Here is a 25,173-nt window from a genome sequence, read left to right on the forward strand (position 1 = left end):
CCAGTGTTCTTTCCACAGCCAGATACCGTAGCTGAAAGGGCACTACATACATTAGATGTCAAAAGAGCATTGATGTATTACATTGACAGAACAAAGAACATTAGAAAAACTAAACAACTCTTTATTGCATTTCAAAAACCTCATGCAGGAAACCCAATTTCAAAACAAGGTATAGCCAGATGGATAGTTAAATGCATCCAAATCTGCTACCTTAAAGCTAAACGACAGCTGCCCATTACACCAAGGGCACACTCAACCAGAAAAAAAGGTGCTACCATGGCCTTTCTAGGAAACATCCCAATGCAAGAAATATGTAAGGCAGCCACATGGTCTACGCCTCACACATTCACCAAGCACTACTGTGTAGACGTGTTATCCGCACAACAAGCCACAGTAGGTCAAGCTGTATTAAGGACATTATTTCAGACTACTTCCACTCCTACAGGCTGATCCACCGCTTTTGGGGAAATAACTGCTTACTAGTCTATGCAGAACATGCGTATCTACAGCGACAGATGCCATCGAACTGAAAATGTCACTTACCCAGTGTACATCTGTTCGTGGCATCAGTCGCAGTAGATTCGCATGTGCCCACCCGCCTCCCCGGGAGCCTGTAGCAGTTTGGAAGTTACCTTCAATTATTTATATATGTATCATCTCAACCTTAAATAGGTGTATACTTAGTCACTCCATTGCATGGGCACTATTACTACAATTCAACTCCTACCTCACCCTCTGCGGGGAAAAACAATCGAAGATGGAGTCGACGCCCATGCGCAATGGAGACAAAAGGAGGAGTCACTCGGTCCCGTGACTCGAAAGACTTCTTCGAAGAAAAACAACTTGTAACACTCCGGCCCAACACCAGATGGCGAGCTATTGCAGAACATGCGAATCTACTGCGACTGATGCCACGAACAGATGTACACTGGGTAAGTGACATTTTCATTCTAGTTTGTTTAAACATTGTTGGAGAATTTTTAGTTGTTACAGACATCACAATATACAGTGTACCAATATAATACAAACAGGTCATTTCAGTCCTCTCTTCATTTTCCCAAGAAAAATTCTAGTTCCCTATCCGAGTTAAGACCACACTCAACAGTCCTAAGTCTCATAATCCATAATGCCTCTTTTTGCCGAAGGGCCAATTCTCTGTTACCACCTCTTGGGTCTCTGTGAACGTGTTCAAGTCCAAAAAATTCAAAGCTTTTATGGGTCGTCTGTGAGTCACATTCCATAATATGTGAAACAATTGGGTATCTAATATCCAAATTCTTCAGAGCCCGAGCATGTTCACCTATTCTCACTTTGAGTGCACGTATTGTACTCCCCACATACATTTTAGAACATTTACATCGTATTATGTATATCACGAAGGTAGTGTTACAATTTATCAATGATTTTATTATGTAGTGTTTGCCACCGTGTGCCAGATCTTTAATATTATGGCATGCCCAACGGCACACCCCACAGTCACCGCACTTATAAAAACCTACTATTCCAGTGGATATCCATGTTTTGTCCACTGCATTGGTGGTAAAACTCGGACTCAAAAGATTCTTCAAGTTTCTGCCTTTCCTATATGTCGTTAGGATTCTTTCAGATATGAAGTCCTTCAGTGAAGGTTCATGTGACAAAATCCCCCAATGTTTAGACATAGATTTCACCATTAACAAGGAAGCGTCATTATAGTCTGTAATAAATCGTACTTTGGAGTCTTGATCCATCATTTTGATGGGGCCCTTGTTTTTCAAAGTATCCCCTCTGTCAAGATTTTTAGCTCTGATCTGAGCTTTCCTTACCACTTTCTTAGAGTACCCTCGTGTTAAAAATCTCGTACTCATATCTTCCGCCTGATTTAAGAATTCCTCTCTCACACTACAATTACGTCGGGCCCTTACCAATTCGGCATAAGGGATTGATGCTATTTGGTGTCTGGGGTGAGCACTCTCAGCATGTAATAAAGAGTTACAGGAAGTCGCTTTGCGGAAAAGTCTACTCTGGATTTTACCATCAGCAATGTAAACTTCTACGTCCAGAAATTCAATACTATCTGCGCTAAAGCGGTACGTGAATTGTACATTCATAGTATTTGAGTTTAAAAAGGTACAAAATTAAATTAATTTCTGTTCACCACCAGTCCATATTAAAAAACAATCATCAATATATCGTCCCCAGAACAATATATGTGTTTGCCACTGAGTGGACAACGGGCCCCAAATCCATTTCTGCTCAAACCACCCCATGAATAAGTTCGCATATGAGGGGGAGAATTTGGAACCCATTGCCACACCCTGTTTTTGTCTATACCAATCTTTGTTAAACACAAAAACATTGTTTGTTAAGATCACATTAATCATGTCCACTACCATCATTTTGTGTTCCCATAAATTTGCAGATCTTTTACTCAAGAAGAACTGAACAGCTTCTTGTCCCAATTCATGATTAATACAAGTATACAGGGCCACTACGTCCAGAGTGACCAGTAGCATGTTACTGTCCCACTCCAAATCGTTTAAAATGCTCAAAATATGAGTGGTGTCCTTGATAAAAGACGGAAGGTTGCACACCAATGGTTTAAAAAAACAGTCAAAAAATTCAGAGAGCTTCTCAGTAGGTCCTGATAAACCTGACACAATAGGTCTACCCGGGGGAAAGGGTAGACCCTTGTGTACTTTAGGTAAGGTATAAATGCATGGATATCTAGGATGGTCCACCTTCAAGTAAAGAAATTCATTTTTACTAAGTAACCCTTGATCTCTCCATCCAGATAACTTTCTATTGATAGTACGTACTAAACTTGGAATTGGATTGCCAGTAATCTTCTCATAGCACATAGTGTCATTTAGTTGAGACAAAATCTCATTGTCGTAATCAGTCTTGACTATAGCATGGATAGAACTAAAGTAGCTGAAGAACTCTTTGATAGCCTCGCTAGAGGAGATTTATCCCCTGGAACCTTTCGTAATAATTCACATGTACGTAATGAAGGCTTGAAAAGTAAATTTATGAGATTAGAAAAATTAAAGAAAAGTGAACTATCCAAATGGTGGGATGGGACCACACTCAAACAATACAAAAAACTAAATCGTATTCCCCGTGGATTAAGGTCACAGATTTTTCCAACGTATGATGACTTAGATTCTGACTTACTAGCTCTATGGTATGAAGAACTCACGACTGGTTAAATGAAACTTATGGACATTTTAATTATGAATGCAGAAAGGAAAGTGAGTAAGCTACAAACTGAGATTAAGGATTTAGAAAAGGAGATTGAAGATTTGAATTTAAAGTAAGCGACTGATAAGAACTACAAGATTTTAGAAGAGGTTTTACTCAGATTCCAAGAAGATATTACACAAAGGAAGGCTCGAAAACTTAAAAGAGATGAAAGGGACTATATGACAGGAAGAGTTTTTACTTTCTCTAGCAAATATGACCATCTGATACACAGTAATCTAGTTTCCAGTAAATCTAGTATCTCTAACATTTCTGATGTGACATCAAACAGCACTTCTATAACTAGTGACAGTGAAACAGAAGGGGCAGCAAGTACAACAACCCAGGGTCGAGATATTATGGATGGGAATACTTTTTTACAAGAACTTATGAGGATGAAACGGGGCAAATTTATACAAAACAGAGGGACAAGAAAACAAGGAGAGGGAGCAGAGGAACAGGGAGCAAGGACAAAAGAAATGGACGGAGTCCAAACGAGATCAAGGTACAAGAAAACTTAGATTGTGAAACACCCTCATCTATAGGTGTCATCAATCTTTCTAAAATGGAGTTAAATTCAGGAACCATTAGTCTTTTAACTAAGGGACTTAATTTTTGTCCCAGGAATTTTGGTGATCCCTGTAGATCAAAGATAGATCTATTCAAATTAGTTCGAAAGTTAAAATTAAAAAGGTATTTTCAATTACATCCGATGGAAAATCCTTTACTTGACATACCTACTGTTTCATTAAGAACTCTTTCAATTGAAGAAGTACGTGACACTGCACTTATTTTATCTATAGCGGAAAGAGACCATGACCCAGGTATGCTTCCAAAATCCTACAGGAATTGGAAATTGATCCAAATAGGAGTGTCTCAAGTGGTTTAAAAAACAAATCCTGTTGGACTCCGAGGTCTGTGGGCTTGAACCCCTTTGATAAATTTTTTGGACTTGAACACGTTCACAGAGACCCAAGAGGTGGTAACAGAGAATTGGCCCTTCGGCAAAAAGAGGCATTATGGATTATGAGACTTAGGACTGTTGAGAGTGGTCTTAACTCGGATAGGGAACTAGAATTTTTCTTGGGAAAATGAAGAGAGGACTGAAATGACCTGTTTGTATTATATTGGTACACTGTATATTGTGATGTCTGTAACAACTAAAAATTCTCCAACAATGTTTAAACAAACTAGAACTAGAATTTTCCTTGGGAAAATGAAGGAAGGACTGAAATGACTTGTTTGTATTATGATGGTACATTGTTTATTGTGATGTTTATAACAACCAAAATTCTCCAACAGTTTTAAACTATTTCTAGTATTGGAACATGAACATTAAAAAAAACAACAAAAAAAAGAATTTGTAGTTCACAATTTTGGTTAGTTCATTACGCTTTTGAACTGACTAATCATGAGTTTAGTTTTATGGGGGCACATATATTAGTTGATAAAATTGGGGTATAGTTTGATATAACTATGGGAGCTCCAATAATAGGTGAAATAAGACATGATACTGATATATGGCAGTTATGTTTTGGCTCTTTTTAGGTCTGATATGATAGAATTCAGTTGTAGATATAAATGACACAACAGTGAGGAATAGTATCCGTTTATATGCTACATTGAATTTGTTTACACATGTCTGTAGTAGAATGAATTTTGCCAGATTTGAGGTTTGTGTGGATTACGGTCGCATTGAGTATTGCTGGTTAAAGTATAACGAATATGTCCGGTAGTCCGTTGTTTGTTTTCATATTTGTAGACTCGTAACTATGGCGGCATGGAATATTGGTGGTTTAAGTGTAACGATCGTTCCGTTAGTCCGTTTTCTATTTCCATGTTTGTAGACTTGTAACTCACCTCGGAAGCGTAGTTAACTTCCGGGTGAATTAGACACGCTGTGCGTACTCGCAACACGGCGTTCAGACTGCTTTGAATGCCGGCTTGGATTCCCGTCGGAGGCACTCAGGTATAATATTTATGAAGACAGGGCAGCACCATCATCTAATGTTTTTTCGCTTGACATGAGCACTAACGTTACAACGATTGTTTACCTAGATATGCCCTGGAGTTATTGAACTCACGCATTGTATATATTCACTACATTGCGTGTCTCAGTACCGATCACTGACATACAACCGCCTGTTTTAGCCAGGTGAGCAATTAAGCGAGGGCAAATATTTGTAGCATATTAATTTACTTATAACTTGAGAGAGAATTAATGATGTATTATTTTACATTTAGATTGGCATTGGATTATTTCATATACAAGTTGCGATGGAAATTTTAACTAGTGGAACTTGTAAATAAGGTATTATATGAGTAATTACTTCTATTGGATGATAACATGCCTTGATTAATTACATGTAGTCAGCATATTGAGATATGTTTTTGTTGTTTGGATTATTAGGAACGAATTATTAAAGTCAAGTGGTGAGTACTCATAAAAAAGAGAAGCACAGTTAGAGCATTTCTTGGACTTTATTCTATGACACCAGCATTCTTATAGGAAGTTGGATTACTTTAGTGCAGTATAATTTTTAGGGCACATAATACATTGGTGTAGTGAATGACACGGGAAGGCTTCTTGCTTAGTACTTGAAGGTTTACACTGGTTGGTGTATTTCACGTTGTTGGAGTATTGCATGATGTTAGCACGAGGTATACTTTGGTTATTTGGGGATGGGGGTACCCCATCGTTGTTTTCCTCCACCCTCTATCACTTTTTCGCACGTCTTAATTTTATATTTACTAAGATTTTGTCTTATATGACCAGAGCCATTTCGTGTTTTTTTCCTTTTGGGGAGTTTGAGGATCTTTTGATTTTTCCAAATTGGAGCATTTTGGTTTATACAGCTTTTTAGCCTTTTAATAAATTTGTTTAAGTGCACAGGTTTAATTTGTCTAATACGTCTTTTCAGCCCTGAAGAAGTCGTTTGGGATAAGAGAAAACACTGTCCCGAGACAAAACACGTGTTGGCTGGCTTGAACTCTTAAATGAATCATGGCTTGAATTTCAAAAAAAATTGTATTACAATGAATTAATTGTTATAAATTGACTTGAATTATAAAATTTGACGGACGAGCTACACTGTGTGTCCAAATTGATTTTGAAAATTGTAATTATACCTAAGTGTACTTTTCAAGAACAACAATGAATGTTTTTGACTTTTTTGGCTAAACCATAACTTTCTGAATTGGTTTTTTCTGTGGGGAAGTGATTCTATTCAGATTAAAATCCATTTAACTGTTACATGAGAGGTACCGCACATCGATGTGATTAGGTTTTAGGTTCTCTTTGGAACCTTTTTGAGGGTCGGGTGATTACCCTCGTGCAGGTACCCTCTTATTTTGAGATCTTTGGTCTTTTTGAATCCTGAGCGCCTTGGTAATCCTAGTTATTTCACCCCATTAGTAAGGCTCTGCAGTGGCATCTGATGTCTCAGTGGGCCCAACATCACAGGGGCCCCACCAATCATGTCCAGATTTCGGAGGAGAATACAACAGATCTCAAATGGTGGTTAGTGGACAGCAATAGTGTCAGTAGCTGACCCCTTTCTTTTCCCCACTCAGATCTGACAGTGTTGAAGAATGCATCACATCTGGGTTTGGGGCGGCCATCTCTGATAATTCGAGATCAGAGGCTTCTGGTATCTAGCCGAGTCCTGGCTCCATATCAACCTTCTGGAGCTAAGGGCCATCTGTTTGGTGTTAAAAGCCTTCCATCCATCAAAGGGAGACTAGTCCTGCTGCTCATGGACAACACCACCACCCTGTGTTACTGGATCAAAAAGGGTGGGGTCAGGACTCTGTGCCAGGAGGCCTTGCACCTCTGGAAATGGCTGGACCACCAAGACGTTTTAGTGGTGGAGAACCACCTGGCATGATTTTTAAATGCCACTGCTGACAAACTCAGACATTGGCACCTTGCGGAACACAAGTCACAGTTAGACCCGAAGGTGGTGCCAGGTATCTTCCATGAAGGAAGAGAAATTTGGCTTGATCTGTTTGCCACCACCGCACACATGCAATGTCAACACATCTGGATAATACATTTTCTAAAGTGTCTCCGACTTTAACACGCAGGCTGCCTCAAGTATAATCTGGTTCTCATGTATGCCCTCAACAGATACCATTACTGCCCCAGGTTCTCAAGAAGATCACGTCTGACCGTGCCCAAGTCTTCTTAGTGACTCCTTGTTAGTCATGGAGAGTTTGGTATTCAGAACTCCTGAGCTTGAGCATTTAGTCTCCACTCAGGCTATCCCTCCAAAACTACCTGGTCATACAAGCTGCTGCTCGAGTGAATTCACAAACCTTAACACAATGATGTAAAACATCAAGAGATGTGACTCTGTAATAAACAGAAGGAGTAGGTGATTCTCTTAATAAGGAGCAGTTGGGCACCACAAGTATGGAGCTTGCAAAGTCATGACACTAAATTGAGCAGTCCAGGAAGGTAAAACCCATATCGGGGCGCTGACCCTTTTGGGCAAGAGTGGGCTGAAATATGTCGACCTGACCTGATATGTGTGAAGGACACGTAATTCATTCCTATCACATTATATTTGTTTTTAAACATACCCTATCCCTGCCATAGTAAAGTTGGATTGTAGCTGAGTGATGAGGCCTTTTTAGATCACTTTCTTACTCTCTCTGCACTTTTTAGTATTTTTGTTCACGGATCCCTAATGGTTTCCTGGACTTATGTGGAAACTACCCCGTTGGTTAAGGGAAGAAGGAGACCCCATGATGATGCTATGAGTACACCAGAGTAATAATATACTTGTAGTAGATGATAGCTGGTTAGGGTCTCCCAAAAGAAAGAAAGTAGACGGACTCCTTGGTGAATACTGGGATAAGTGGTTACACTCCTGTTGATAATAAAAGACGGTTAGTTGGGAAGCTGAGTGGTAACCTGATACTTCTACCTCTCCTGTTTGATTCTGGTGCGTATCCCTCCAAAAGGATCTGCAGTTGCAGCAGCAAGGCAGAGTTCTGCACCAAGACATTTGCTATTTCCACCTTCATACTTCGAAGTTTAAGGGCGACAGCTAATTGCAGTCGACCTTCCTCAAGAAGGGGTTGATGTCATCTTGTCAGACAAGCGTCCCTTGACAAAAACTGTACACGCCTGTCGTTGGGACAAATTTGTGGCTTGGTGCCCCACTCTGCAGATAGATTGCCTTCAGGCAGTTATCAGATGTTTTATTTGTTTTGGTCGTAGCCCAGAAGGGCTTTGCTCAGAGTGCAGTTAAAAGGTAATTTTCAGCTCTTTCAACTTTTTTGTGGTTGCTAGATCCGCCTTCATTGTTTAAGTCTCCAATTGTTATGCACTTTTTTTAAAACAGTTACAATGTTTGCTTCCTCTCCCTCTTTTTGTCAAGGCACGGTGGGACCTTAACTTGGTCTTTACTGATTTGAAATCCCTTTGAGCTGCTTCACAGCTGTCTATTGTGGCCTCTCACCCTCAAGATAGTAATCCTCATCTCCATTACATCTTACATGGCTAATAAGTGAGCTTTAAGCTTTTTGTCCAACCACCCTACACCGCCTTCTTCCCAGACCAGCTGGTATTGCAGACATGGGCATCTTTTTTCCCTGTGACGCTATTCCAGGTTGGTCAGAACATCACATTGGCAGCTTTCTATGCTCTAACTCACCCCCCTGAGGAGAAGAGACTCAATTGCTTAGACCCCTGGAGAGTGCTGAGCACTTACTTGGATCGTACTAAGCAACACCTTAAGGACAATGTGCTTTCGTGGGGTTCTCTGGAGAGAGCAAAGGGAAGGCTGTGCAGAAGAGAACCATCTTCCGCTGGATTGTGATCTGTATTAAGATCTGCTACACTTTGACCAAAAAGCAGCCTCCATAACTACTGCTCATTCTATCAGGGCCAAAGCTGCTATCACTGTGTTCGCACACGGAGTCCCTTACCTGGACATTTTCCAGATGGCTACATGGGCGTTCCTCCTTATGCTCACAAACCACTTTTCTCTGGACAGTCAGATTCACCGAGAGATCCATTTTGCTTGCTTGCTCCTGCAAGACTTTCTGGTTTGAGCTGCATGGAGTTTCCTAATGCTGCACAGGGGTACTGCTTAAAAGTCTCCACATCTAGCCTGATGCATGAGGAATATTCAGAAGGTAGGGAATCTGTAGCTAGATAGTCTCTAGCAGGTAGAGCGTAACCAAACAGAAGTAACTTGTTCATTTTGCACAGGAGTACCAATACAAACCTTTCATTCAGAGAAGTCATGTTAGCGGCTTAAAAATATATTCAAAGACGAGTGAAAAGCGAAACTTCTAAGTTGACTTGTTGGAAAACAATTATATATGTTTACTAGATGTCAGAGATCTCATTCATTTGTTCAACCAGGAATTTATGATCCACTGGCTTTGGTAATAATCACAGTATTGAGTTGCAGAGGTTCCCTAGCGCTAATGTTCCTTTCCCAGTTGGAACCAGTGATGCCATCTGTTCAGTGGATACCCCTGTTACTGGGAAATCTTGTTCGTTTTTTTAAATATGGGAACCAAAAGATTGGTGCACTTGCAATTCTCACAGTGTTTCCTGTCTCAGCTGCAAAGCCTTGAGACCAGGAAGGATCTTAAATAGTCTCTGAAAATGTTAAACTCTCCAACCTGTGCACCATTGACTGGACAGTCACACTCTAGTTGCTTATACTTTGACCTTGGCTTGATTTTAGAGGACCTTTGCTGTTTGTGTGGTGGGCATATCAATCCAGGATGTTTGAACTGGAGACTTTATAGCTGTTACTTCTGCCCACTGAACTGTGCAGCTTTGCCCCAGAGCAAGAGGCCATCAAAGTACAAGGTCAGATGTATCATAGCAAATTGTTGCTTTTGTTCGATTTCTCTCTTACATTGACCTGAGACTTTGTACTTGAATATTATAAGGAGGAATATATATATATATATATATAATTTTTACAGTAAAATAAGAGTCTTAAAGTCCCAGAAGCCTGCATCAGTACTGCTCATAGTTTAACACTATCCATTGAGCCTTTTTTGTTTTTGTTTTTCATATAGTGCTGCCTTAGTGTGAGGTTTAGGAGCACTGTTCATGATAACAATTTATACATCACACAGTGAAGATAGCAGCATCCATTATGATATTTGTAAATAGTTGAATGTTTGGAAGAGTTGAGGTGGAAAGGAATGCCAGCCACTAACATTGGGCCAGGGAGCTCTTCCTTGTGGGAACTGAATGTCAGAGTTTTGTGCTCTGTCTGAGTCACTAACCAGTGCCACCTCCTCCTGTACACCTGGCATACTCAACTTCACTACTGATTGGTCACATAACTGAAGGAAGCAGGTTGGTTATCCAGTTGGATTGCAGTGGAGTTGATGACCCTGGGATGCCACAGGTAAATGGTAGTACCCAAAAAGAATTACCTCTGACTGACACGTACTTAAATTAAAATCTGAAACAGCCTCACAAAAGGTGGATCATTTATTATGTAAACGGGGATACCTCTGGGCCCACAAGTGGAATGACACCAAAGAACCAGGGAGGTATTATAATGCTGCTGTTGTTTAACCCCAACTGGCACTGAGGGTGACCCAGGGTGCGTAAAGCCACAAAACAATTAGGTCAGATATCCAACACCAGAAATCTGGAGTACAGGGTAACACATGGATCAAGGTGTTTTTATGAAAGCCAACCTAACACCTTATTGCTTAATTGTTTGTAGGTCAGAGGGAGACAATGAGGGCCTGACATCTGTCACAGAGGCATTTAATTTTTCTTATTATTCACTACTTCTACTGCAGTCTTTGTACAGATGGCTGACGTGTGCTGTAGGACGGGAGTTCAGTTCTTAGAAGAAAGGAAGATGTCCTCATTACCCCTTAGTAATGAATGATGAAATAGTGCAAGGCTCGGGATTGATGGTTCAGCTCAGTATCTTTTTAATGTTTTTCTTGGTTCTTTCTTCTGTAGCTTTGATGATGTTAAGGAGTATGTGCAGCAGTACCTATCCAGTTTACAAGAGAAGGCTATCATGGACGAGGATGATAAGACAGAAATGTATGCACTCTTTGTCAACTGTCTGGAGGTAAGTCATGGCATCTCTTCTCTCTTGATTTCACTTACCCTTTTGGGGATTTAATGTTTAAGGCATGTTTTTGACCAGTGCTGCAGAATGCTCCTCGATGTGAGGCATTTTATTTCCATTAGGAATAAAGAGTGTTTTTTTTTTCTGCATAGGATGTATTACCTCTTTCTTCCTTTTACAATTCTTAATTTACAGAGGGCATTTGCCTCTCATTACACGTTTCCACAAAAAACAGGGCTTTTAGTTCTTCATCTCATTACCCTCTAATAAGCCTCTCCTTTCCTGGAATGGACTGTAAACCATCCAACTTCAGATTGTGTTAGTTTGTCTTTATGTTGGACAGTGAGTCAGGCTTATGAGCTGGCTGGTGTTTCAAAACCTCCACTTGCGCACAGTGGTCGACCATGTGCATTGCATATGATGGCTTTAGCCTTTTGGGTGCATGCCTGCAGAGCATCTACGTGGGTTCCCTTTGTACTTTCCTTGTGCAGTGCTGGTTGCTGGTTCCTCATTGCTGGTTCCTGAAGGTTCTACCTTTGCCATGAGGTAATTTGTGTTCGCTTCTTCTGGGGACTGAAGGCTGTTGCGTTTGCTTAGTTGCTGTGCTTTATCTTAGTCCTGTCCACTGGGAAAGCATTCGAGCTATTCTGTGGTGGGTTTGTAGTCCTTCAGCCTGCTGTCTTGGCTGTGTCCTCATTTTAGTAAGGAATGAAATGTGGAAGAGGTAATGCTTAGATCATCAGTGGAAATCTCCATTACACTCTCTGTTCTTCCACATTCATGTGTTGGCTTCCTATCCTCATGCCTCATGTTGAGCTAAATGTGATGGGGGATGGGGGTTATTTCAAGTGATTTAACCATTGCCAAAGATGTCCTTGAAAATACATAGGAATTTCTCTACTAACCTTATTGGACATTAGAAACAAGAAAATAAGTCCATAAGAGCCTACAAAAAACAGAGTGACCCTTTCCAGCTGCTAGTCAGTGGCATTTGCTGTGGATGTAAATTGCTTCAGCTGTGGATGAGGCTGGGACAGTTTGTTTGTTGGGAATGTACCAGTGACCTGAATACCTCCCGGCATCAAGATGGGCCTGAGGACCGTGTGGTTTTTAGTACAACAGTGAGCTGTTACCATTGTCTAGTGTGGGTGAGGCTTGTTTTGTATCAATACAGTAGAATGAAGGACTAGCAGATTTAACTTGTACTTATTTAGCTAAAATGTTTCCTTCATTTGCATTTTTCACTTTAAGTCCTGTTCATATTTCAGTTTGTTCTGTTGCTATTCAACCTTAAATTTTCTACTGGCTAATTCCATTCCTCAGTGTCAAGTTAACATGTTCAGATTTAAACCTTACTTTGTGTTTTTGAAATTACTGAGGTATTGGTTTGTCCTCGATGAATCTGCCACCAACAGTGTGATGCAGATAGTTACTTTAAGAAAGGAAGGAAGAATGGGGCATTGGAATAGAAATGATTTCTTGATACATTTGTTTGTTTGTTTGTTGTAGGACTCCATGTACGAGAAAGTGAAGTCATACTCCGATTCTGAGAAGCTTGCCTGTCTGAAGAATGAGGGACCATTCCTGGAGCAATATCTCCAATTAAAAAGACAGAGATGCTGTCAAGAGTCTTCAATTGAATATTTGCAGAGAGTTGCTAGGATCAGACTCTGCCTGGATACCACTGCTGAATTGCTTTTCCAGTGTCACTCAAATACAGGTTTGTGGTATTAGTGAGCCGTTAGCCAAACTTGGCTTTGTAAGGTTGATACTATTTTTGGGTCTGGTGGATCAGTGCAAAGACATCCAATGTGTTGTTGACCTTAGAGTGACAGGTTTGAAGCTGGGCGGGTCCACTCAGGCTTTCATCCTTATGGGATCAATAAAATAATAGGATTGGCTTGGGTAACAATAAGCATCTGTTGATTGCAAAGGTGCTCCAAACGGTTTGCATGTGCTTTAAAATATTTTTTTAGAAAATATCTGTATTGGTATTTCTTAATTGTTCGGCATTTCGCAAATACCACAACAAATGGTGCAGTTGGGTGCCATCCATGCACCGAAAAACAAAGTACAAGAAATAATGAGGGAGGCACACATACAGGCCCACACCCATGCTGTAAAATATTTATGGTATGGTATGTTAAGTTGGAGGGTGCGGGGAATACAGAATTCAGTGAGGGTATAGATTTCTCTTGTTGGAGGCTTCATTTTGAAAGGTACAGGATAAATTGACACTTTCACTTTTGTAGACCAGAAGTTGCTCAGAATAGAATGTTATAGAAACTAGCTGAACAGAATGGCATGAGATTTGACAGTGAAAGGAGTACATTGGAAAGTTCTAAAAATAATAGTAATAACTATTATATTACTTGTTATCTGATGGAGACTTCTAGTTGCAGATTCCTTACCTTAGAATTTTCCCCCAGGCGTCAGACTGGATACGGAGCTTTTTCTTCAAGCAATACTGTAAGAAGTTGGCTCTGTATATACTATTTCAAAGTAAGAGATAGTGTGCATAGAGTCCAAGTGTTCTCCTGGAGGTAAGATAGTGGCAAAATTAGATAATTCTAATGCTCTATTTTGTGGTAGTGTGGTCGAGCAGTAGGCTTATCAGAGGGTAGTGTTAAGCATTTGTTGTACACACTCAGACTTAACTCCAGGCCAATAGTTTTTATATAGAAAAATATATTTTCTTAATTTATTTTTAGAACCCCAAGTTCAAGATTTGAAGTAAATACATAAAATGCAAGGTATGTCACCTAGGTAAGTTAGGAACTTTGAATTAGAGCAGTAACATACACAGTTTTGAGTTAAAGTGGCAATAAGCTATTTTAAAAGTGGACACAGTGCAAAAATCAACAGTTCCTTGGGGAGGTAAGTAATGGTTAGTTGGTCAGGTAAGTAAGACACTTACAAGTCCAAGTTCCTGGGCATAGGCAGCCCACCTTTGGGGGTTAAAGGCAACCCCAAAGTTACCGCACCAGCAACACAGTGCCGCTCAGGTGCAGAGGGCAAAGTGGTGCTCAAAACACATAGGCGTCTATGAAGAACAGGGGTGCTCCGGTTCCAGTCTGCCAGCAGGTAAGTACCCGCACCCTCGGAGGGCAGACCAGGGGGGTTTTGTAGAGCACGGGGGGACACAAGTAGGCACACAAAACACACCCTCAGCGGCACAGGGGCGGTCGGCTGCAGTGTGCAAAGCAGGCGTCAGGTTTTGTATTAGAATCAGTCGAGGGACCTGGTGGTCACTCTAGCGGTGCAGGCAGGGCACAGGGGGGCTTCTCAGGCCAGCCACCGACTGGGCTAGGCAGAGGGTCACCTGAGGGTCACTCCTGCACTGAGGTTTGGTTCCTTCTGGTCCTGGGGGTTGCGGGTGCAGTACTTGGTCCAGGCGTCGGGTTTCCTTGTTACAGGCAGTCGCGGTCAGGGGGAGCCTCTGGATTCTCTCTGCATGCGTCGCTCTAGGGGTTCAGGGGGGGTCGTCTCAGGTTACTCACGTGGTCGCAGTCGCCTGGGAGACCTCCCTGTGGTGTTGGTTCTCTGGAGCTCGAGCCAGGGGCGTCGGGTGCAGAGGGTGAAGTCTCACGCTTTCGGCAGGAAGAGTGAGGTCTTTGAAGGTTGCAAGAAAGTTGCAAAGTTGTTGCTGGTGTTGAACAAGCCGCTGTTCACAGGAGTTTCTCGGTTCTTTGGTTCAGGGCAGTCCTCTGAGGCTTCAGAGGTCGCTGGTCCCTGTTGGATGCGTCACTGTTTTCTTCGAGTCAGGAGACAGGCCGGTAGGGCTGGGGCCAAAGCAGTTGTCGTCTCTGCAGGGCTTTCAGGTCAGCAGTCCTTCTTCTTGTTTCAGGATTCTGATTTCCTGTGTTCTGGGGTGCCCCTATATACTGAATTTAGTGGCAGAAACTGGTCAGCCTAGCACTCGGATTTGGACTGGTATTCAGGGGGCATCTCTAAGATGCCCTCTGGGTGCATTTTACAATAAATTCCACACTGGCTTCAGTGTGCATTTATTGTGCTGAGAAGGTTGATACCAAACTTCCCAGATTTCAGTGTAGCTATTATGGAACTGTGGAGTTCGTGTTAGACAAACTCCCAGACCGTATACACTTTATGGCTACCCTGCACTTATAATGTCTACATTTTTGCTTCGACACTGTAGGGGCATAGTGCTCATGCACATATGCCCTCACCTGTGGTATAGTGCACCCTGCCTTAGGGCTGTGAGGCCTGCTAGAGGGGTGACTTTCCTATGCCACAGGCAGTGTGAGGTTGGCATTGCACTCTGAGGGGCGTGCCATATCGACTTAGTCATTTTCTCCCCACCAGCCCACACAAGCTGTGAGGCAGTGTGCATGTGCTGGGTGAGGGGTCCCCAGGGTGACATAAGACATTCTGCAGCCCTTAGAGACCTTCCCTAGCATCAGGGCCCTTGGTACCAGGGGTACCATTTACAAGGGACTTACCTGAGTGCCAAGGCTGTGCCAGTTGTGGAAGCAGAGGTACAGTTTGGGGAAAGAACACTGGTGCTGGGGCCTGGTTAGCAGTGTTCTAGCACACTTTCAATCATAACTGGCATCAGCAAAAGGCAAAAAGTCAGGGGGTAACCATGCCAAGGAGGCATATCCTTACAAATACCCTTGCTCACCGGTAGAGGGCGTCGGTTGACTCCGTAGGCGGCGTGGTCGCTGTGATGACGTCGGGAATAGTACATAGATGAAGCCCTCGCGCAGTGACGTCAGTTCTTTTCTTTCTGCGCCACGCGCTGATCCGGAGAAAGCTACCCTAGGCTATTTTTGGGTCGAATTGAACCGTTTTGTCGAGTTTTTTGTGTGCGAATTTGGTGCGTCGAGTCTGTCCCCGAAGACGGGGTTCAAGCCTTGTGAGGACTACCATCAGACGATGTCGGTGACGGATCCTCATTGCGTTTGTCTATGGTGCCTCGAGCGCGAACACGACTCGAAGTTGTGCTCCGAGTGACGGGCCATGCACCCGAAGGTCCCTAAAGCTAATGGCAGCCCGGCACTCGACTCCACGTAGGTCCCGGTCTCACACGAGAGGAAGGTCTTGAGATTGGTCGCTGAGTCATCACCACTCGTCTTCTTCTAAATCCTCAGGTCAAGGTAAGAAAAAGAAGTCGGAGAAGTCCCATCGCTCTCCGACTTTGCCCAGTCGCTCAGCCGATGCGACACGGGAAGAGCATCCACGCACTAGGCCTCTGTCTTTGGAGCCTGCATCTGGGTCGGCTCTGTGCTTCCCCCAGTTTCCCGGAGCCGGAGTGACCCCCACCCAACTAAAAGAGTTTTATGAGGCCATGGGCCTCATATTTGGGTGGGCCGATACGGTGCCTTCAGGCCCAAGGGATTCAGCTGAGGGGCCTTAGGGTTCCATGCCGGCAGCTTCGGCCCCGGCCACTGAGGTCACCTGCGAGACCTTCCCCGGCGCTGGGTCGATTAACGATGCTCCCGACGTCGGTGGTGCCCACTATCGACGTCAACCCGATTCTTATCCCCGATGAGTCGGAGCGGCGTCGGCCAACGCCACCTTCGGCTTCGGTGGTGCCTCTTCGCCCCAGGTCAGATTCAGACCCTTTTTCCTATGGGTACGAATATGGGGAGGAATGGGAGGGGTCCCTTTACCCTTATGAATACCAGGATGACCCTGCTATGGACTGGGCACAGGAATTGGGCAAAGCCAGTGGTCTGGATACTTCTCCTGACATTGGCATGCTGTCTCCTCCTACTGTGGCTACGGCGGAGGGAGCAACTTATGATATGGTGGTCAGTAGGGCAGCTGAGGTCCTCGGCCTTGAGCTTCCTACTGTAGAGGTCAGGTCTAATCGCCTTACGTAGGTGCTTCAGCCTGGGGTTTCTACTTCAGAACCCCTTTTACCATTTAATGAAGCCCTCACAGATGTCCTTTTGGGTACATGGTCCAAACCCAACACAGGGGTTCCTGTGAATAGGACTATCGCATGCCACCATCGACCCACTCTGAACGACCCTTAATTCCTGTCCCAACACCCTACGTCTGAGAGTCCTGTTAACCAGGCTTCCTCTTCTACAGGCGCGTTCCCTTCCGCACCCCTGGATAGGGCATCCAAAATGCTGGAACAATTTGGCAAGAAGTTGTTTTCTTCCTCCAGCCTAGTGCTGCGGCCTGTGAACACTGCATGCCTTTTGGCCCGTTATACCCACTCCTTGTGGGATACGGTTGGCCAAGTCCTGCCGCAGATACCGGAGGTGGCACGTGCTATCGTCGCCCAAGCAGTGAACGATGGGAGAGACACGGCAAAGTTCACAATCCGTTGTGTTCTGGACACGACCGACTCTCTGGGCAGATTGGTTGCAACGACAGTGGCCTTACGGTGCCACGCCTGGTTACGCACTTCTGGTTTCTCGGGGGATGTCCAACAGTCACTCATGGACATGCCCTTTGATTGCACCTGTCTCTTCGGAGACAAAACAGACTCGGCCTTGGAGAGATTCAAGGATTCCTGGGCTACGGCTCGGTCTCTTGGTCTTTCCTCGGCCTCTTGCCCACCACAGTCTGCTTTTCGCCCCTTTTGTGGACACGGAAGGGGCGCCGTGTCGCGTCATCCACACAGCCACTGTGGCACACATGCTGGCCAGTCTATGCATCGCCGAGGATGCGGAATCCCAAGTGGCCATGGGACAGGGAACCAGAGGTCTGTCCAGTCCACCTCTACCCCCCTTGCAGCCTCCAAACCCTCCCAGTCCGTCCCCTCACTCCCACCCAGTTGGTGGCAGGATTTGCCATCACCTGCCCCATTGGGAACATATCACCACAGATGGGTGGGTTTTGCAGATCGTTCGAAAGGGCTACTCCCTCCCTTTCGAATCTGCTCCACGACACATGCCACCATCCTTCAATCACCTTCCGGAGGACCATTTGGTGCTTGTCCACCAGGAAGTCGCGGCTTTCTTGGCCAAGGTAGCTATAGAAAGTTCCCTGTGCTAGAAGTAGGTTGTGGTTGTTATTCCTGCTACTTTCTGATACGAAAGAAGGACAAGGGATTACTTCCTATTGTAGACCTGCAGGACCTGAACTACTTCCTCAAGAAGGAGAAATTCAGAATGCTCACTCTGGCTCAGGTTCTGTCTGCCTTAGACCCAGGCGACTGGATGGTAGCGTTGGACTTGCAGGACGCTTATTTTCACATCCCCATCCTGCCAGCCCACAGACGTTACCTATGATTTGTGGTAGGTCACGAGCGCTTTCAGTTTACTGTGCTCTCCTTTGGCCTTACTAGCGCCCCTCGGGTGTTGACGAAAGTGATGGCGGTGGTTGCCGCTCATCTTGCAGGTTAGGGTTCTCAGTCTTTCCCCTACCCCGATGACTGGCTATTGAAGGCGGACTTGGCCCAGAAAGTCGTCTCCCACCTTCAGACTGTGGTGAACCTCCTGCACGGGGGGGTCACTATCAAGGTGCCGAAGTCACAACCTGACTCCCTCTCAGTCGCTCCCTTTTATCGGGGCAGTTCTAGACACAGTACAGTATCGGCTTATCCTCCTGACAAACGAGTCCAAGACATTCAGGCTATGATTCCGATCTTTCAACCTTGGTCTTGGGTTTCGGTGAGATTGACTCTGAGGCTGCTGGGCCTCATGGCCTCCTGTATCCTGCTAGTTACCCATGCCAGATGGCATATGCGGGCTTTGCAGTGGGACCTGAAGTTCCAGTGGGCGCAGCGTCAGGGGAATCTATCAGACCTGGTTCAGATTTTGGAGGGAACTGCAAAAGACCTGGAGTGGTGGCTTTCAAATCCAAATTGGGTCCACAGCAGATCCCTCTCCCTCCCCCAACCAGATCTCTCTATAGTGACAGATGTGTGACTTCTAGGTTGGGGTGGCCACATGGGAGAGGCAGAGATCAGAGGCCTCTGGTCCCCGGCGGAGTCCGGACTCCATATAAATCTGCTGGAGCTCCGGGCCATCAGGCTTGCATTGAAGGCATTTCTTCCCTCTCTCAAAGGGAAAGTAGTGCAGGTGGTCACGGACAATACTACCGCCATGTGGTACTCCAACAAACAGGGCGGATTAGGGTCCTGGACCCTCTGTCAGGAGGCCCTACGCCTCTGGACATGGCTGGAACATCAGGGCATTACCCTGATGGTTCAACATCTGGCGGGATTCCTCAATGCCAGAGCAGACGAACTCAGCCATCGATCACGAATGGCGTCTCCATCCGGAGGTGACGCAAGGTCTCTTTCAGCAGTGGGGAGAGCCTTTATTAGATCTGTTCGTCTCCGCAAGGAATGCGCAATATCAGCTGTTTTGTGCATTGGAGTTTCCAAGGCGGCACTCGCTTGGAGACGCTTTTCGTCTCGAGTGGAGCTTCAGCCTCCTTTATGCCTTACCGCCTATCCCTCTTCTGCCCAGAGTTCTCAAGAAATTGAGAACGACCAGGCCCAAGTCATCTAGGTGGGTCCAGACTGGGCTCGCAGAGTGTGGTATCAAGAGCTATTGAGCATGTTTATCGATCCTCCACTCAGACTGCCTCTTCGGCGGATCTTCTGTCGCAGCAACAGGGGACGGTTCTTCTCCCGAACCTGCCCAACCTCCGCCTTCACTCGTGGAGATTGAGCGGCAAGAGTTGACAGCTTTTGCCCTTCCACCCAAAGTCTGCAATGTTATCTTGGCTGCCAGGCGTCCATCGACTAAAACTGTATATGCCGGTCGCTGGAATACATTTTTGGCATGGTGTACCAAAATCTGTTGATCCCCTTTCTGCCCCCTATCAGAGGTTCTTCTGTTCATTCTTTCTTTAGCCCAGCAGAGCTCTGCTTTGGGCACCCTTAAAGGGTATTTATCTGCCATTTCCGCCTTTCTTAGGCTACCTGATCAGCCCTCACTCTTTAAATCTCCTATTGTGAGTAGGTTCTTAAAAGGGCTCACCCACTTATTCGCTCCCACTCCATTTATCATGCCTCAGTGGGACCTTAATCTTATACTTACTTATTTGATGTGTACCCCCTTTGAGCCAATGCATAATTGTCCCTTGCGGCTCCTCACCTTCAAAACTGTCTTTCTGATCGCTATCACCTCTGCTCGCAGGGTGAGTGAGCTTCAGGCCCTTTCCTCAAAACTTCCATACTTGTCTGTACATCCGGACAAAGTAGTGTTACGCACTAGAGCTTCCTTCCTTCCTAAGGTGGTTACACCATTTCATTTAGGCCAGTCCATCACCTTGCCTGCCTTCTACGCACCCCTGCATCCTTCCAATGAGGAGGAGAGACTCCATCGTCTGGACCCCAAAAAAGCATTGGCGTTCTACCTCAATCGTACTAAAGATATCTGGGTGGACGATCAACTCTTCATTGGCTGTGAGGGTGCCAAAAAAGGGAAGGCGGAGCAAAAGCATACCATCTCTCTATGGGTGCTTCTTTGCATCAAAATGTGGCACGCTTTGGCCAAGATGCAACCTCCTGAAGGCTTGCGTGCTCATTTCACCAGAGCAACTGCTGCTTCCTCTGCGTTAGCACGCGGAGTTCCTGTCCTGGATATCTGCCAGGCAGCTAAGTGGGCATCCCTGCACACGTTTGCTAAGCATTACTGCCTTGATAGTCAGATCCGTTGAGATGGCTATTTTGGTTCTTCGGTCCTGCAGGACTTCCTAGTGTGATCTTGGTTCACAGCCCACCACCAAGGATGACATTGCTTGGGTATCTATTCTAAGGTAAGGAATCTGCAACTATAAGTCTCTATCAGATGTACAAGTTACTTACCTTTGGTAACAAATTATCTGGTAGAGATATATTCTAGTTGCAGATTCCTTACCGCCCCCCCATCCTCCCTGCTTTTAAACTGATTTCTAGGGACAGGGATTCCCCCTTTCAGGTCCTAAGCTCTAGCACACCAATCTCAGTGTTCTTAGCTGCTCTGTGCTCTGGTGTGGAAAGTCATTAAAAGAAAGTGACATCACTGCGCGAGGGTGGCGTCTGTACTACTCTCAACATCATCACGGCGACCACAATGCCTCGACGCCTGCGGAGTCGACCGACGCCACCTACCGACACGCAAGGGATTTGCTCAAAGAAAAATCTCCAGATCCAGTTTAACGCCTGGGGGAAAAGTCTAAGGTAAGGAATCTGCAACTAAAATATGTCTCTACCAGATATTTCGTTACCGAAGGTAAGTAACTTGCACTTTATTTGCCTCCTAGCCTCTGTGTGCCTTTTTTAAACACTATAAATAATTAAATCTACAAACTCTAAATGTACACAATTGGAAAGTAAGTAGTAAAGACTGATGCAGGTGAAAATATTTATGGGTGAACATAAAGAGTGGATGGTGAATGGTTGTGAGCTGAGCATTGTTAACGAAACAGTTCCTCAAAGGCAGGTCCTCCTTTATGATGTGTGTAGGAAGTTGGCTCTGTATATACTATCTCAAAGTAAGAGATAGTGTGCACAGAGTCCAAGGGTTGCCCTTAGAGGTAAGATAGTGGCAAAATTAGATAATTCTTATGCTCTATTTTTGTGGTAGTGTGGTCAAGCAGTAGGCTTATCAAAGGGTAGTGTTAAGCGTTTGTTGTACACACACAGGCAATAAATAAGGAACATACACTCAAAGACTAACTCCAGGCCAATAGGTTTTTATATAGACAAATATATTTTCTTAATTTATTTTTAGCACCACAAGTTCAATATTTGAAGTAAATACATTAAATGCAAGGTACTCCACACAGGTAAGTTAGGAACTTTGAATTAGAGCAATAACATACAGTTTTTGTTAAAATCGCAATAAGCTATTTTAAAAGTAGACACTGCAAAAATCAACAGTTCCTGGAGGAGTTAAGTATTGGTTAGATTGTGAGGTAAGTAAGACACTTACAAGTCTCAGTTCCTGGGCATAGGCAGCCCACTGTTGGGGGTTCAAGGCAACCCTAAAGTTACCACACCAGCAGCTCAGGAACGGTCAGGTGCAGAGGTCAAAGAGGTGCCCAAAACACATAGGCGCCTATGGAGAACAGGGGTGCTCTGGTTCCAGTCTGCCAGCAGGTAAGTACCCGCGTCCTCGGAGGGCAGACCAGGGGTGTTTTGTAGAACACAGGAGGTGACACAAATAGGCACACAAAACACACCCTCAGCGGCACAGGGGCGGCTGGGTGCATGTGCAAAGCAGGCGTCGGGTTTTGTATAGGAAACAATGGAGGGACCCGGGGGTCACTCTAGCGGTGCAGGCAGGGCACACGGGGAGTTTCCCTGGCCAGCCACCACCTGGGCTAGGCAGAGGGTTGCCTGGGGGTCACTCCTGCACTGAGGTTCGGTTCCTTCCGGTCCTGGGGGCTGCGGGTGCAGTGCTTGGTCCTGGCGTCGGGTCCCTTGTTACAGGCAGTCGCGATCAGGGGGGAGTCTCTGGATCCTCTGTGCAGGTGTCACTGTGGGAGTCCAGGGGGGTGATCTCCAGCTAGTCATGGGTCGCAGTCGCCGCAGAGTCCTCTCTGTGGTGTTGGTTTTCTGGATCTGGAGTCGGGGGCGTCGGGTGCAGAGTGTGAATTCTCACGCTTCCGGTGGGAAGAGTGAGGTCTTTAAAGTTGTAGAAAAGTATCAAGTTTGTTGCAGGTTGTTGAGCAGAGATGTTGCTCACGGGAGTTTCTTGGTCCTCGGATTCAGGGCAGTCCTCTGAGGCTTCAGAGGTCGCTGGTCCCTGTTTGATGCTTCGCTGGTTGCAGGTTTTCGAGTCAGGAGACAGGCCGGTAGGGCTGGGGCCAAAGCAGTTGTCTTCCATCGTCTCTACAGGGCTTGTAGGTCAGCAGTCATTCTTCTTGTTTCAGGTTGCAGGAATCTGATTTCCTGGGTTCTGGGGTGCCCCTAAATACTCAATTTAGGGATGTGTTTAGGTCTGGGGGGGCAGTAGCCAATGGCTTCTGCCCTTGAGGGTGGCTACAACCTCCTTGTGCTTCCTCCCTGAGGGCAGGGGGTCACATCCCTATTCCTATTGGGGGAATCCTCCAAAATCAAGATAGAGGATTTCTCAGCTCGGGACACCTTAGGGGCTGTCCTGACTGGTGGATAACTCCTCCTTGTTTCACTCATTATCTCCCCTGGACTTGCTGCCAAAAGTGGGGGCTGTGTCCGGGGGGGGGGGGTGCATCTCCACTAGCTGGAGTTCCCTGGGGCATTGTAACACGAAGCCTGAGCCTTTGAGGCTCACTGCTAGGTGTTACAGTTCCTGCGGGGGGTGTGAAGCACCTCTACCCAGAGCAGGCTTTGTTTCTGGCCTCAGAGGGCACAAAGGCCCTCATCCCAGGGGGTCAGAAACTCGTCTTTCAGCAGCAGGCTGGCACAGACCAGTCAGTCCTGCACTGGAAGATTGGGTACAATACAGGGGGCATCTCTAAGATGCCCTCTGTGGGCAGTTTTTAATAAATCCAACAATGACATCAGTGTGCATTTATTGTGCTGAGAAGGTTGATACCAAACTTCCCAGATTTCAATGTAGCCATTATGGAACGGTGGAGTTTGTGTTTGTTAAACTCCCAGACCAAATACTCTTATGGCTACCCTGCACTAACAATGTCTAAGGTTTTGCTTAGACACTGTAGGGCCGTAGGGCTCATGCAGCTATGCCCTCACCTGTGGTATAGTGCACCCTGCCTTAGAGCTGTAAGGCCTGCTAGAAGGTTGACTTAGCTATGCCACAGGCAGTGTGAGGTTGGCATGGCACTCTGAGGGGAGTGCCATGTCGACTTAATCATTTTCTCCCCACCAGCACACACAAGCTGTGAGGCAGTGTGCATGTGCTGAGTGAGGGGCCCCCAGGGTGGCATAAGACATGCTGCGGCCCTTAGAGACATTCCCTGGCATCAGGGCCCTTGGTACCAGGGGTGCCAGTTACAAGTAGTGCCAGGGCTGTGCCAATTGTGGAAGCAAAGGTACAGTTTAGGGAAAGAACACTGGTGTTGGGGCCTGGTTAGCAGGGTCCCAGCACACTTTCAATCATAACTTGGCATCAGCAAAAGGCAAACAGTCAGAGGGTAACCATGCCAAGGAGGCATTTCCTTACAATGACAAAAGAAAGAATGAGAAAACAAAGTGAAAAGAAGAGGGTGCTTGAATTCTTTATGCTGGAAATGTCGATCACTGTCTTTCTCCTTCCCTTTTTCTCTCTATCTCGGTGAAAGATGTATTTTATCCAGCAGTTGATGAACTTTTAGCTTTTTGATTCCCAGAAGCAGCAAATGTCAACGAAAACCAGATGTTCCTGAGAGACATGGAGAAGTTTTGCAAAAAAGCATCAAATGACTGGTTCCAGGTTTACCTAGTTAGGAAGCTGACAAACCAATACGGGATGGAGTTTGTTCAAAAGCTCTCTAGAGATGGTCTTTATCACTGGGTGTTCCCACCAGAAATCATTGAGCAGCAGGTAACTTAAGCGCAGTGTATGCTTTGAAATACATTTAATTCATTTATTCACCTCTAAAGATCATAATTCTCTAGTAGCAAGTTTGTTCTCTTCTATATTAACTTGAGTGATACTTTGTTGTAGAGAGACCAGACCTGCAAAATCGATCTGTTTCTAGTGTATGGTGAAGGGTACAGGATCCTCAGAGACGCTGTGGGCACCGCACTCATTGAATGCAAGACAGAAAGCATTACAGCAGCTGAGAAGGTACATATAAGTTATGCTCATTTCCTTTGAGATTAGTCTGCTGCATTGCTGACCCCAAATATGCATACATGAATAAATGTTTGCTTGTATCTTGCCTAAGCATCTGTGATAAGTAATTTCTTTGAAATGAGTCATCTATTGTACCATTGGGAAGGATGCACTTAAAACACACATATGAAACACTGCAGAAATGACTTGGGTATGTATTGTAGTTTGGAGACCCTGGCAGACTGTCA

At 45.0% G+C, this 25,173-nt stretch overlaps 1 protein-coding gene across 2 annotated transcripts in view; it reads left to right on the top strand.

Annotated features, from left to right (window-relative positions):
* RNF213 (ring finger protein 213) overlaps positions 1-25,173 on the top strand; it is a 1,978,231-nt gene that overhangs the window by 1,650,699 nt on the left and 302,359 nt on the right. For both annotated transcript variants that reach the window (XM_069199724.1, XM_069199725.1), the window contains 4 exons: positions 11,189-11,303; positions 12,813-13,023; positions 24,498-24,691; positions 24,815-24,937. In XM_069199724.1, coding sequence (XP_069055825.1) covers positions 11,189-11,303; positions 12,813-13,023; positions 24,498-24,691; positions 24,815-24,937 — 643 coding nt within the window. The remainder of the gene's footprint in view (positions 1-11,188; positions 11,304-12,812; positions 13,024-24,497; positions 24,692-24,814; positions 24,938-25,173) is intronic.

This window comes from Pleurodeles waltl, chromosome 7 (assembly GCF_031143425.1).
Source record: "Pleurodeles waltl isolate 20211129_DDA chromosome 7, aPleWal1.hap1.20221129, whole genome shotgun sequence".
NCBI classification, from domain to species: Eukaryota; Metazoa; Chordata; class Amphibia; order Caudata; family Salamandridae; genus Pleurodeles; species Pleurodeles waltl.